Source organism: Siniperca chuatsi, linkage group LG17, assembly GCF_020085105.1.
Source record: "Siniperca chuatsi isolate FFG_IHB_CAS linkage group LG17, ASM2008510v1, whole genome shotgun sequence".
Classification (NCBI taxonomy): Eukaryota; Metazoa; Chordata; class Actinopteri; order Centrarchiformes; family Sinipercidae; genus Siniperca; species Siniperca chuatsi.
This window is the reverse complement of record NC_058058.1, coordinates 337,501-352,697: the sequence shown is the minus strand read 5'-3', so window position 1 is coordinate 352,697 and position 15,197 is coordinate 337,501. Positions and strand designations below refer to the sequence as shown.

Here is a 15,197-nt window from a genome sequence, read left to right as displayed (position 1 = left end):
TGGCCCTGGCTCAGGCCCTGGCTCTGCTGGCCCAGCCCCTGGCCCTGCTGGCCCTGGCTCTGGTTCTGGCCCAGGCCCTGGCTCTGCTGGCCCTGGCTCGGGCCCTGGCGCTGCTGGCCCTGGCGCTGCTGGCCCTGGCGCTGCTGGCCCTGGCGCTGCTGGCCCTGCTGGCCCTGGCTCAGGCCCTGCTGGCCCTGGCGCTGCTGGCCCTGGCTCAGGCCCTGGCCCTGCTGGCCCTGGCTCTGCTGGCCCAGGCGCTGCTGGCCCTGGCTCAGGCCCTGGCCCTGGCCTGCACAGCAGCAGCCTACTGGATGGGTTAAATGCAGAGAACGAATTTCACTAGACGTACGATTGTGAATGTGACACAATATATTGTTTATACGTCTCTGTTGCCTTGGTGATGTTTTATTCTGCTGTTACTTAATTTCTGTAGCCTGATAAAATGTGTTATTTACTGTCGGCCATTTTTGTTTAATTGTCTGAGTTTTGTCTCTTTTCTGTTAATTCTAGTGACTCGTTTAATAGTGCCACCTTTAACATCATCATCACATACACATTTTTCTTTACCTCCTCTCCTTTTTAAAAATGTAACGCACTAATATTTACTCAGAGAACATTTTAACTGACCTACTTTTTACTGTTATCCAAGTACATTTTTACACATGTACTTTTACTTGAGTAAAACATTCTAGTACTCTTTCCATCCCTGCTAAGAACTTAAGAAGGACTTTACGTTCAAACCTAGAGATGGATTTATGAGCTGCTGCAGTCCAGTCCTGAACCAAACATGTGCTTTCATGTGTTCTGCACGCTGATCACAATTCTTTGAGACCCACATTTAGGGATCCAAATCAGAAATGTTTGTTTATATTCTGTGTTTATGGTAATAAAATGTACATCATTTTGTGATTTTTTAACTTTCACATACTGATCGACCTTTAAGATCCAGTATCGATCGGGGTTTATAATTGTGTCCCCGGCAGTGCCGTGACTGAATGCTTCTGACCAGACATTAACTGTCCACTTTCAGTACTTGACAGGTTTTGATACTCGGTGCTACGGACACATTTCAGCCAGCAACAGTACTGAGGTTTAAGAAGCAGCACTAACTCAGAGGTTCTGAGACTTTTTAAAGGAAACTCCGCTCCGTTATTGACAGGGAAGTTCTAAGTGAAGTTGTTTGGGACCTAAAACCAAAGTTGAATATTGTTGGTTTGACTCCAGGTCTACAAGTCAACAGTTACATCAACAGGTGAGTTATTAGTCTCTAACTGGCTAACACATGCAAAAACACCAGTCTGGTCTTTTAAACCCCGCCCCCGGGCCTCTACAGCTGGATAAAGCCCGAGTAGAAACTGTCCATCCTCTGCTGCTCTAAGGTGTGATCCAGCTCCGGTCCCACCCCCCTCGCGGTGTGGACTTTGAGGTGTCCGTTGAGCGATCGTTTGGCCTGGAAGCTCTTCCCGCACACCCTGCAGCCGTACGGTTTCTCTCCGGTGTGGATCAGCATGTGTCTCTTCAGGTCCACGTCCTGCATGAAGCCTTTCCCACACACCTGGCACAGGAAGCGCTCTCTCCTTGTTGTGGAAGCGGACATGAGTGTCCAGAGTCTGTTTCTGGGTGAAGCCCTTCCCGCAGAGGCTACAGGAGAACGCCCTCTCACCGGTATGGATCTTCAGGTGTGTCTTCAGGTTGCCGCTCTGGTTGAAGGCCTTCCCACAAAAGCTGCAGGTGTACGGTTTCTCTCCGGTGTGGATCCTCATGTGCATTTCCAGCGCTGCATGAGCCGGGAAGCACTTCCCGCAGATGTGGCAGGTGTTGCCGATCTCGCGGTGGGATCGCAGGTGAGCGTCGAGGCAGGCGGCGGACTCGTACTGGTGTCCGCAGAGTCCGCAGCAACAGTCCGGGTCCTGCAGGTGAGTCTCCACATGTTTCACCAAGAAAGTCCGCTTGTCGAAGGCGTCCCCGCATACTTTACAGCGGTAGGATGGCGCAGAGCTGCGGCATCTCTTCAGTTTGTTGGCAGCGTCCTTTTGATGAGTCGCCATGTGTCGTCGGAGGCTGCGTCGCTTCCTGAACTCCTGACCGCAGACGCTGCAGGTGTGCACCTCCTCGCCGCTGTGCTCCTGCATATGTCGCTCTAAAGACGTCATGTGACAGAAGGCCCGGCTGCACTCTTTACATTTGAAGGGTTTCTCTGCGGCGTGGACGCGCATGTGTGACGTCAGGTTTCCCTTCTGGCTGAACTTCTTACCGCAGACATCGCAGCTGTACGGTTTCTCTCCGGTGTGTAGCCGCACGTGCAGCTCCTGCGCCAGAATCGACTGGAAGGTTTTCCCGCAGAAGGAGCAGGTTTTACTCTTCTCCTGGTGTGTTTGCAGGTGAGCCGTCAGGTCGGCAGCAGAGTCTAGTCGCTCGCCGCAGAAGCCACAGCGACAGTCCGGGTCCTTGGCGCAGACCTGCAGGACGTGTTTGAGCAGGAAGCCTTTCCCCTGCAGAGAGCGTCCACACACGTGACAGATGAGACTCTGAGCTGGAGTCGACCTCTTCCGCTTGTTTCTGATGGCGAGCGGCGGTCGTCCTCTCTTCTGTTTCCCCGGGGGTCTGAGAGTCCGACTCTTTGTGGTCCAGTCGCTGTCCAGATCGTCGTCGCTGTGGACGGCCGAGCTGCTCGGTGAGACAGGCGGGTGGAAGGTGGGTGAGGGAGAGCGTGGCGTCGGCCGGCAGGAAGCATCGCTGTCGACTCGTTCAGCTTCTGTCTGGTTCAGGTCTGCAGGGTCGACTGGAGGCTGGAGCTCTGTGTGGTTCAGGGTCACTGTCTGCAGAGACTCTGAGGAGACAAAACAACACCTGATGAACACTGACACACCTGGAAACTTGTTTACATGGACTCTGGTGACCTGAGGGTGAACTGCGAAGCGAGATTAATGGGTTAGCGAGGTACGTCGAGCCTAACGCCAGAGTTTTCAGCGTCACGAAGGTGGCTCTCTTTTAACCTGCTAGATCACCGTGGTAACTGATGCCGCACACCTGACCCGCTCCGGAGGAGGTTACGTTCACACTTTGGGTTTGAATGTCACTGCTTCTGTTCTCTGAGCGAGAGAGAGTCTCAGCTGAGGGAAAACGTTACATGTGAAACGCGTCGAGCCGAACGAAGCCGCGTACTTACTGTTCGCAAACTGCACGCGTCGCGTTGCCATGGAAACATGCATGCATTCAGTCGGGGATGCAGGAAATCTGAAAATCAGCTCTCCGTTATAACGACCTGTTCGTCTCGACTGTAGGCGGCACGCGATTGGTCCATTTTGTGTGGAAGAAGAGTCAGGTGACGCGTTAAACGCCCCCTTTTATGGGAAGGCGCACAGAGCGCGATGAAGAAAACCTGGTTAACGCAGTAAGATGGTCACCACCGTCGTGATGCCCGTTCTCTCTGATTGGGGTTTTAGGTTTTGTCGAACCCGCTACGTAATACACCCCTCGGGTAACGACTTAACCCTAACCCTGACTTCCTGTAGTAACTTGACTTCTTTGTGCAAAACAGAATCCTAGTTGGGGCGGCCCGGTAGCTCACCTGCACGCCCCATGTACAAGGCTGAGCCCATACCGCAGCGGCCCAGGTTCGAGTCCCGGGTAGGAAACTGCTCTCTCGCTACAGACCACAGTCAGTTATCACAAATACCCTTCACATATTCCGGTCTTTGTTCAGAAACATAGTGATGTAGGACGGAGAACTGAGCTGTAACACACAGGTTTTACAGTAAACAGGTTTAAACGTTGCAACAGTCCACTTGTGTTTCACTGCAGCTAACGATTATTTTCATCGTCGATTAATCGATTAATCATCTGGTGTATAAAATGTCAGAAAATAGTGAAAAATGTTAATCTCAGTATCTGAGAGTCCAAAGTGACGACCAACAGTCCAAAACCCAAAGAAATTCAGATATTAAGCGAATATTCACATTTGAGAGGGAGGAAAGGGATTTTTACCTAAAACGTGACGTAAGTGGTTAATGGATTATACGATTAGTTCTGGTGAATTTTCTGTCGATCGACTCATTGGTTAATCAGCAAACTGCTCCAGGTTTTAGTTTCACAGCATGTGTGATTTAAATAACTGAATCATTTAAACTGCCATCCATTCTTTTTCTGACTACTCCACTTTGGCTGACAGGGCTTTTATTTTGAAGTAGAGCGGAAGTGTCAGTCAGCGTGCGTCTGCCGCCTCCGGGCGCTCCGGGTCCTCCGGGCGCGGGGAGCGGGGACTGACCTGCTCTGTGCAGCCTGACTTCGGGCTTCAGCACGGCATCGAGCAGCCTCCTCTGGCGGCGGATCTCCCGCTCTGACCGCTCGGCTCTGTCTTCGTACTCCGCCACCGTTTCCTCAAACAGCCCGACGATCTCCTCCGCAGCCGCCGCGAGCCGCTCGGTGAGCAGCGCTCTCAGCGCCGGGATTTCAGCCGCTTCTCGTCCTTTTTCCACCCGCAGCAGAAAGTCTTCCGCGGCGGCGCTGATCCGCTCCTGTACCGACACCCGCAGCAGCTGCACGGCGCACATCGTCCCCCGGTTCTGCGGACAAAGAGCCAGCGGGGACGTAAACACACACGGAGTTCCGCGTCGACGACGCTTCGCCCGGACGGCAGCGAAGCGAACAGCGAACCCTGCTGGACTGGAGGGAGAACAGCGATCGATATTTATTGGCTAATGAGTTTCTGTGATCATCACATTAGAAACATACAGGTGGTTCTTAAATAGTTAAAAACACCGTCCCGGTAACTCAGTTAATAAACTCTCTAAACAACAAACAGATCCAGATATATAATATAAATAACATCAGCAGGCTTCATGTTGACAGAAGTTATTATTATTATTATTATTATTATCGGCATCATCAGCTGTTCTGTTAATAAAACAAGTAGAGTCACTGTGAACCTTTCAGCTCAGGAACTGGAGTCCTGTGCGAGGACGCTTTATGTTTAAATGTTATTATTTAAACATATTAATGATCAGTGTCCAGTTCAGTGACTTCGGGTCACACAGACTGACCCTTACAGGCAGGAGCGACTTCCTGTGGCGCTGTGTGGTGCATTGTGGGGGGACGAGTCTTTGTTTGACCAGCGCGTCACAGAGGAAAGACTGACGGGTGTTTCATACAAACATCACGGTCTCTCGCTACAGATTCCTTTCGTCGGTTACATTTCTGACATTTGTAAAAAGTAGAAACGGCATTATATGTGAATATCACAATAAATCCAGTACGTAAAGCTTGTAATATTAACGTGATGAAATGTAATATAAGGCTCTCACTAATCAACTTCAAAGAACTTTCCTTTTTTAACCAATGTAATAAATCATTTCACCAACATTCAGTTTTATAACCTGAAAATGTTTGAAAAGAGTTGCGATATATCTGCCGTTGTTTTCCTGGAGATAGTTCAAACTGTGAGCATCTCGTTTCCTCAGACGGACCAGATTCAAGTGTTGAGGTTCTGGATGAGGATCAGCACATCAGGGTCGCCTGTAAACCAGCTGAAGGGTCCGTTTATTTTTATTTAATTAAGTTTTTCATAAAACCACAAATCTGGAAATAAAGTTTGAGCGCAGAAGAGAAAGCTGTCTTCACAAAGTGCACAAATCAAACTTTCTCTGTTGTATTTTTGGTTCACGAAGCTCCAACATCAGTTCAACATGATACACATAAATAACACAATATCAAAAACGCTATACAACAAAAGATAATCAATAATCAATAAAGTATTTCTGATTCTGCTGGATGGATAAATAGGTAGATACAATTGTATAAAATGTACAAATATGGTGCAAATATTAAAGGGAATTAATGTTAGTATTAAAGGGAGTAGAAATGAATTATTGAGTTTTAACGTAAAATATCGGTTTTCTATCGAACAGATAATAAAACAATAAATGGCAGAAACCTCCCAGGAGTTTATTAAAAGCATCAAACAGGGGGCGGCGGCGGTGACGCTTTGTGATTGACAGGTTATTGGATCAATGAGACGGCTACACACGTCACCTCTAACCGCTGTGAACCAATCAGAGAGCAGCTTTCCGGTATTTTCTCTTTACGTCCCGCCTTTCATCTGACAGCTGGAGAGAGAGGAGAGATGCTCGACTTATCCTGCCGTCACAATAAAAGCACCAGCTGTCACCTATGAATTGAAATAGGGTCATTTAGTGTCCTACTGGTGTGAGAAAGAGCGAAATGTTACCAAGATTTGATTTTCCTTTACAGATTTATAATTTGTTCACTCGTGGACTTTAAAATACTTGACTTATGTTCCATATACGGATTTTATTTTGGAATCTATGACCGGAAACGTTAGTTCTTTAGACTACCTTCACCCTGACGGCGGTGCGGAGGGTCTCCTCGGTGTAAAACGTCACCGTCTCCTTCATATTTTGTCATTTTTCCATCTGAAATCGTTGATCGTTTCCCTCCATCATGGCGGCCGCTGTCCGCGTTCTTCCCGCCGTCACGTTCGCGCTGTTGTCTTGCTTTCCCGCCGCGGTGTCCTCGCGCAGAGACGTGCTCGAGCTCGGTGACGCGGACTTCGACTACCTGGCAACGGAGCACGAGACCATGCTGGTGAAATTCTACGCTCCATGGTAACGGAGCGGGGACGTTAGCGTTAGCACAGCTAGCTCACAAAATAAACAGATAACAGCCAGCTTATGGGTCGCTTTTAATGTTGTGATGTAGATAATGGCGGACATTCATCCCCATGTGCTTCCTTCTTTCCTTTCACCCTCTCCTCTCTAATTCTTTCCACATTTCCATCTTCCATACTTCCTTCCCTCATCCTTAACTTGTTTCTCTCCTTTTTCATGTCCTTCCTTTAAAAAACATCTTTCCTTCACCTCCCTCCTTTGTTTCCTCACCTCTCCTCCTCCAGGTGTGGTCACTGTAAGAAGTTAGCTCCAGAGTTTGAGAAAGCAGCGACCAGACTGAAGGGAACCGTCCAGCTAGCAAAGGTAACATCATCATCATCATCATCATCATTCTTATTATTAATGATAATTATAATGAAAACTCTGTTTACATTGTGTCAGGCCAATGAAAAGTCTTAAAACAGATGAATGATTTTGTAAATCAAATTCAACACATGATCAGACTTAATAATTCAACTTATTATTTTAAGAAACTCCACTTTTGTAAATGGGGAGCTTATTTTAAGTTTGATTTTCTGCAGTTTAATTAAACTTGTCCCAGTAGCTTCTGTGTCCGCTGGGCTGATGTCAGGCGCTGCAGGCTGCTCTACTGTTCTGCAAACTTGTCACCTTTCTGCGAATATCGCCGTTTTGAATCCAGAATGGGTCGTTTGCGTGATTCATGTCGTCCCGTGAGTTTGGGCGGGGGGCTCCTGGCTGCTGCGCTTGGCTCGTGCATCGCACCTGAGAAGACTGAAGCCTGAAGGGGGCGTCTCTCGGGGGTCAGTTTTTGACTGCCTAGCTAACGTTATTTCCTGGAGTTTAACGTTGTTAGCGTACTTGTCATTCCAAATCGCACCGGTACAACGTTTCTGATGTTATGGCTCCGGGATGACTCGTTTAACGTTACTAACGTCACCATTTTTGCAGACGATTACAACATAAGTTGAGCTCCTCAGCCGAAGTGCCAACTTAACGTTTACGTTAGCCCCGATGGTTCCATTTTCTTTATGCTAAGATAATATTAGCAAGGCTAATGCTGTCATAACCACAACGTAATTAACAATTTGCCTTTGGATTTGTTTTGGAACATGAGCCTAATTCATGCGACAACGGTGTAGACGTTTAACCTAGCTAACACGGACCCACGTTACCTAAGATGGAGGAAACGGATACACGGAGCCTCATTTTGTCGCTTGCGAAGGAGGCAAATGCCAAGCTCACTGAAAACGACAGAAGCTGAAGTGAAATCACAGTTTTTCTTTTAGTTGTAGTGGTTGTGAAATTAATTTCTAAACGTCATATCTACGTCTTTTAATTGACCAAACAGCAGTTGCAGTAGCTGTAAAGAGCATTGCAGATTTGACTGACTCACACAGCCTGGATCACCTGTCTCTCTCTCTCCCTCTCTCACCTGTCGCAGGTGGACTGTACCGCTCACTCAGAGACCTGTGGTCGTTTCGGGGTGTCTGGTTATCCCACTCTGAAGATCTTCAGGAATGGAAAAGACTCCGCCCCATACGACGGACCTCGCACTGCAGGTAAAACAAACAAAAAAACACAAACAAATAAACAAACAAACAAGTGTGTTGAACACTGTGTGTGTGTGTGTGTGTGTTCAGATGGGATCTATCAATACATGAAGAAGCAGACCGGTCCAGACTCAGTTCACCTGAAGACTGAAGAAGACCTGCAGACCTTCATCAACCACTATGATGCCAGTATCATCGGTACGATACTTTAATGTTCTTTTACGTTAAGTTACTTTACGTTACATAACTTTATGCTACGTTACTTTACGTTAAGTTATTTTATGTTAAGTTACGTTACGTTATGTTACTTTACGTTATGTTACTTTACGTTACTTTACATTATGTTACTTTACGTTAAGTTACTTTACGTTACATAACTTTATGCTACGTTACTTTACATTGTTATTTTACGTTACTTTACATTACTTTACACTATGTTACTTAACATTATGCTATGTTACTTTACATTAAGTAACTTTACGCTACTTTACATTACTTTACGTTACTTTATGCTACGTTACTTTACGTTATGTTACTTTACGTTACTTTACATTACATTACTTTACGGTACGTTATGTTACTTTACGTTACATTATGTTACGTTACTTTACGGTACGTTATGTTACTTTACGTTATGTTACTTTACGTTACTTTACATTACGTTACTTTACGGTACGTTATGTTACTTTACGTTATGTTACTTTACGGTACATTACATTACGTTACATTACTTTACGTTATTTTTATGTTACTTCAGGTACTTTACATTACGTTGCCTCCATTGTTTTCAGTGTAAACACGTTACTTTTCGTCTGACAGCTCTTTTCGCTGTTACCTTACGTGTTACATGACTTTACATCAAGCTACTTTACATTACACAACATAACATTACTTTATGTGACTATATATTACATGATGCTGTCTTACTTAAGATGGCATTATGTCAGTTTACATTACATTTCTTTACACTGCGTAACATTACATAATGTTACATTATGTGTCATAGCGTGTTAAGCATCATGGCATGTAGCATGACATGCAGTGTCATACGTTACTTTACATTTTGTTACTTTACAATACTTTATGTTGTGTGTGTGTGTGTGTGTCTCAGGTGTGTTTTCAGGTGAAGACAGGTCTCACCTGTCAGAGTTTCTGAGAGCTGCAGGTCTGCTGAGAGAACAGTTCAGATTCGCTCACGCTACCGATCTGAAGCTGGGGAAGGAGTACGGCGTTAACTCTGAGTGAGTTTACAAAACACACACAGAAACACATAATACGCCATGAGAGAAGAGTTTGTGTATGTACCTGGGCCGAACCAGGCCGAACCACCGAACCAGGTCGAACCAGGTCGAACCAGGCTAGTTGCATTAACCGTAAACTTTAAAATTATTATGTTATAAAAATGTGTAAAAGTATTTTCTTTTCACTTTACCTGAAAACCAAAAAAACTGTTTCAGAGTTTAAAAGATCATCCGTCAGCTGTCCTCATTCCTGGTGTGTGTGTGTGTGTGTGTGTGTGTGTGTGTGTGTGTGTGTGTGTGTGTGTGTGTGTGTGTGTGTGTGTGTGTGTGTGTGCGTGCGTGCGTGCGTGCGTGTGTGTGTGTGTGTGTGTGTGTGTGTGTGTGTGTGTGTGTGCGTGCGTGCGTGCGTGCGTGTGTGTGTGCGTGTGTGTGTGTGTGTGTGTGTGTGTGTGTGTGTGTTGTCAGGTGTGTGTTGTTGTTCAGACCTCCCAGACTGACCAATATGTTTGAGGACAGCGTCGTCGTCTTCACAGATTATCTGACCATCGGATCTCTGAGACGCTTCATCAGAGATCACATGTAAGTTTTCGCTTTCACTTCAGTACAATCAGAGTTTCACAGCAGCACCTAGTGGACATCAGCGTAAGTACCTGTCTCTCTCTCTACCTGTCTGTCTGTAGTTACGGTCTGTGTCCTCACATGTCTGCGGAGAACAGAGATCGTCTGAGAGTTCGTGACCTGCTGACAGCGTACTACGACATCGACTACCATCACAACACCCGTGGGTCCAACTACTGGAGGAACAGGTAAACACGTGCACAGGTAACATACATATACAGGTGAACAGATATACAGGTAACATACGTATACAGGTGAACAGATATACAGGTAACATACATATACAGGTGAACAGATATACAGGTAACATACATATACAGGTGAACAGATATACAGGTAACATACATATACAGGTGAACAGATATACAGGTAACATACATATACAGGTGAACAGATATACAGGTAACATACATATACAGGTGAACAGATATAAAGGTAACATACATATACAGGTGAACAGATATACAGGTAACATACGTATACAGGTGAACAGATATACAGGTAACATACGTATACAGGTGAACAGATATACAGGTAAACACGTGCACAGGTAACATACATATACAGGTGAACAGATATACAGGTAACATACATATACAGGTGAACAGATATACAGGTAACATACGTATACAGGTGAACAGATATACAGGTAACATACATATACAGGTGAACAGATATACAGGTACATACACGTGATACAGGTGAACAGATATACAGGTAACATACGTATACAGGTGAACAGATATACAGGTAACATACATATACAGGTGAACAGATATACAGGTAACATACATATACAGGTGAACAGATATACAGGTAACATACGTATACAGGTGAACAGATATACAGGTAACGTAAGTAAGTAAAATGTATGTATCACAGACATATGTCACGAAGTGCTTTACAAAAGCATTATACACCTGAGCCACGTGTTGAAAAGTGCGAAACTAAAAACACAATACATAATAAAAAATACACAATAAATACACGCAGACCTGGTGCGTACAGGTTACCCAGACGCCTGTCTACACAGGTACGTCTTTAGCTGCCTTTTTAAAGGGTCCACAGAGCCAGCAGGCCGTGAGGGTGCGGGCCTGGGATTCAGTAGTTTAGGTGCCACAGTCTCGATCACCACGGGGCTTAAGGCGAGTGCGTGGGACAGAGGGCGGGCGGATGAGTCGGGCGAAGTAGTTCAGCCACGTGTCGCGGTGCGACCGTGCAATGCTCTGTTAATTATAGTGAGATGTTTAAACTGGATCCTGGATGGATCCTGGATGCAGCAGTGAAGAGATGTGAGTAGAGCGGTAATGTGAGACCGGCTGTTTGACCTAGTGCGTAATCCTGCGGCAGCGTTCGGGATTGCCCGTGAGGAGACAAGTGCGTTACAATAATGCGAGATTAGAGATAAAGGCGTGTGTAAGCATCTCTAATTCAGCAGGACTTCTTTTCTTTGTGCCGTGGTATCGAAAGAGGTACCGAGTATCGTTTTGTTAAAACTAGCATTGTATCGAAGTTTACAATTCTGGTATCGTGACAACCTTAGATCACTGATCAGTAGGTCCTCACAACGGATACGATCAATATCCAGTCCCAGAGAAAAAACATGCGCAAACAGGCGTCGGAAACATCTCGCTTGATCAGTAATATTAAGAAATTCAGGGGCTACACAGTGTGTGGCTTCATTGATGTGCAGGTTAAAATCAGCGACTAACACTTTGTCCAGCTTAATAATAGAAGTCAGAAAGTCTGTAAACTCAGATAAAAGCTGACCTGCGGCACCAGGAGGTCGATAAATTAAAACACAATAAAACAGCTTTAGCCGGCCAACTTTAGACCGTTGTTGTTCTGACCACAGCGAGACCTCCACAGTCCCAGGAAATGAACAGTCCACAGTTCATTTAAATGGATCAATTCCATGTTCTGTTGCCAGGTTTCAGTCAGGAATAAGACTTATTTTCATATTTTCCCTGTAAAACAGGTCATTTAGTATGTGAGCCTTGTTCGTTACAGAGCGAGCATTAATCAAGCACATTTCGATTGGTGATGCCACCCTGTCGTCATCAGCACAGGAAGCTTTGGGGCTGCGAGCAAAGTGGCGGATCACTTGCGCACCATGGCGATCGCGACCATAACGAGGGCGTGAGCACAGGTCAGTAAGTCTGACTGGGATGTTTATGGGAATGGGAGTGGAAGAAGAAACAGACTGGGGGGATTGTAGTAGGGAGCCCACCCGGCCACAAGGAGGAGCTAGCCTCGTTTGTAGTGGAGGGAGAGGTTTGCTTGTGGTGACCGGAAATGACCAGGGGTCTCATTTATAACTACGCGTACGCACAAAACGGAGCCTGAAAGAGGGATCTACAAACACAAACCTGACGGGAGAATGTGTCCACATGTGCACATTTCCAGGTGGACTGTGATTTATAAAGGGAAAGTTGCCTGCAGGTGAGCGTACACGCGGTGCTTTTGTGCGCACGTACACTTTTAGTAAGGATCCTACGCACTGTTTTATACATGAGACCGACATGCGATGTGGGATGGTCAGTGCGAGGTCCAGATTGAGTAGAAAACATTGTCAGCCAGCGTGAACCTAGGCCATCAGGGCGGAAAAAAGCTGGATGTTTCCAGAAGATATCAAAATTGTCAATAAAAGCTATGTTGCAGGCTGTACGGGTTAATTTGAGCCACGTATGGAAACTCAACGTGCAGCTAAAGCGACGCATTGTGGGGAGGGATGCTAATAAAGAGTAAGCCGCGAGGGAGCCGAGGCCCACGTTCAGTAATTCAGAGGACTGGTTGGAAATGTTGTTGCAGTCAACATGCACAACAACATCCTGGGGGAGGTAAACACATACAGGTAACATACATATACACGTAAACACATATACAGGTGAACACACATACAGGTAACATACATATACACGTAAACACACATACAGGTGAACACATACAGGTGACATACTGTACATATACAGGTAAACACACATACAGGTAAACACATATACACGTAAACACATATACAGGTGAACACATACAGGTGACATACTGTACATATACAGGTAAACACACATACAGGTAAACACACATACAGGTAAACACATATACAACTTTCAACTTTTGTTTGTCCCGAAGGGCATTTGGTTTTTGCAACAAGACATAGATACAAGACTGTAAAATACAAAAAGGGGGGGCACAGAGGGGGGGCACTGAATGCTGCGGACTCGGGGGAAACAACAGGTCCCAGGTTGACCTTCTTGGATTGCACACAAGAATACGAATAAATGAAGTGCTGAATTTCGGGACATCAAGATCAACATCACTAAAATAAATCACTGATATAAATACAACATGGATATGAAAGTACAACCTTATGTCAGCAACATAGCCGGCATGTCTGTCATCAAAGAACAACAACACCGACCCCCCCCGGCCTGAGTTCAGAAGGGAAATGGCGATGGGAATGAACGAGTTTACTGGAACTTCTGCTCTTTATCTGAACCGCGAGCCAGAAGGTAGGATCTGAAGCTCAGAGGGAAGGAGGCGGGCTGCACTACCTGTCTGTTGAACAGGTCAGTGAGGTTTCTTTGCTGCACACTAAGATGTTGCTGCTGACATTCACTCTTTTGGAAAGAGCACTTTTGGCCTTGACGCTGAGGTGGCGTACCAGCAGATTACAGAAAATGTTTTAAAAGAGGGTCATGACAGTCGTTTCCACGACAGACTTTGACAGTTTACGAAGACAGAACAGTTGCTGCTCGCCCTTTTTGCAAAGCATCTCTGTGTTGGAATTAAAATTCAACTTATTGTCAATCAAGCTACCAAGGTACCTGTATGTTTCTACAACTTCGACCACCCGCCCCTGGTGGTAGAGCTCTGAGGAGCAGAGGGCTTGACCTAAAATCAATGAGCATGTCTTTCGTCTTTGCCACATTTAGATGCAGGAGCGCCACATCACACCAGTGTACAAACTCGTCTACAACAGGACCGCGATCATTTTAATCGGAGTGGAGGAGACTGACGATAGCAGAGTCATCTGCAAATTGTAAAATGTGTCAGCTGTCATGCCGACTGCGGCAATCATCAGTATAAAGGCGGTAGAGGAGCGGTGAAAGGACACGCCCCCGAGGAGACGCCGTGGACGATGGCATCTCCTCAGACAAACAACCGTTCACCCTAACTCAGTTAAACAAATCAGGAATCCAGCCCACTATGGGCTATACTGTACAGGTAATATACATATACAGGTAAACAAAATAAAGGTAAACACACACAGGTACACACAAAGTTTTAGCAGTTAAGCCCCGCCCCCTGTGTCTCTTTGCCAGGGTGATGAAGGTGGCGTCTAAATACACTGGGCGGGGCCTGACGTTCTCAGTAGCCAATAAGAAGGACTTCCTGTCTGAGCTGGAGGACGACTTCGGTCTGGGGATGTCAGACGGAGGAGAGCTGCCATTCGTCACGATCCGGACCAAACTGGGCCACAAATACACCATGAGAGAGGAGTTCACGTACGTAACCGGGCCAAACTGGGCCGAACCTGGCTAATTTGTCTTATCATGCTAGTTTGTGTGTCCGAACATATGAAGTATTTAAAACGTGTCAGTTACACTCTGCTCACCTGTATGACCTCACACATGGTTAGCCAATCAGATTACAGTGATGACATCGACCCCCTTTACACCTGGCATTAAAATGCGTCTCGTATCCAGATTGTATCTAGATATGATTTTAACCTGATTACATTTCCACCTGGTATTAATGTGTCTCCAGTGTCCACATTGAGATCCGATTGCTCTCTCAGCTCAAACATCCGAGCGCCACATCCTCCTCTCGTTTGGTCCAAAACAACAACAAAGTGCCGTGAGTCTAACTGTGGTGGAGGAACTTTGCAGCTGTTGGCTCGTGGTCTTAAACCGCGAGCTGAACACTCCTCTCTTCTCTTTATTTTTCTCTGCTGAGATGCCGAGTGTCCATGCAGGCGACTTAACGCGCCGGCCACAGATGCTCTATGACTACAGACTGTATAATAACTTTCTCTGAGCCGGCTTTCCACTGTGATTTGGTTTCCTCTCTGCAGCGGTGCGCCGATTAAATAGCTCGGCCGGAAAGTGAAAGCCCACTCTTGATCCAGGGGTTTCAGCCAA

General features: G+C 46.1%; 1 protein-coding gene and 1 pseudogene across 1 annotated transcript in view; one reads left to right on the top strand and one right to left on the bottom strand.

The window, feature by feature from the left end:
- Nucleotides 1–221: 221 nt before the first annotated feature.
- On the bottom strand, nucleotides 222–4,701 carry LOC122864538 (annotated as a pseudogene).
- A 1,653-nt stretch (nucleotides 4,702–6,354) lies between these two features.
- LOC122864551 (protein disulfide-isomerase A3-like) overlaps nucleotides 6,355–15,197 on the top strand; it is a 15,600-nt gene continuing 6,757 nt past the window's right edge. Inside the window, exons 1-8 of the mRNA XM_044172105.1 lie at nucleotides 6,355–6,623; nucleotides 6,911–6,989; nucleotides 8,089–8,206; nucleotides 8,288–8,395; nucleotides 9,309–9,438; nucleotides 9,904–10,017; nucleotides 10,119–10,244; nucleotides 14,379–14,561. Of these exons, the coding sequence (XP_044028040.1) occupies nucleotides 6,460–6,623; nucleotides 6,911–6,989; nucleotides 8,089–8,206; nucleotides 8,288–8,395; nucleotides 9,309–9,438; nucleotides 9,904–10,017; nucleotides 10,119–10,244; nucleotides 14,379–14,561 (1,022 nt within the window). The 5' untranslated portion in view covers nucleotides 6,355–6,459. The remainder of the gene's footprint in view (nucleotides 6,624–6,910; nucleotides 6,990–8,088; nucleotides 8,207–8,287; nucleotides 8,396–9,308; nucleotides 9,439–9,903; nucleotides 10,018–10,118; nucleotides 10,245–14,378; nucleotides 14,562–15,197) is intronic.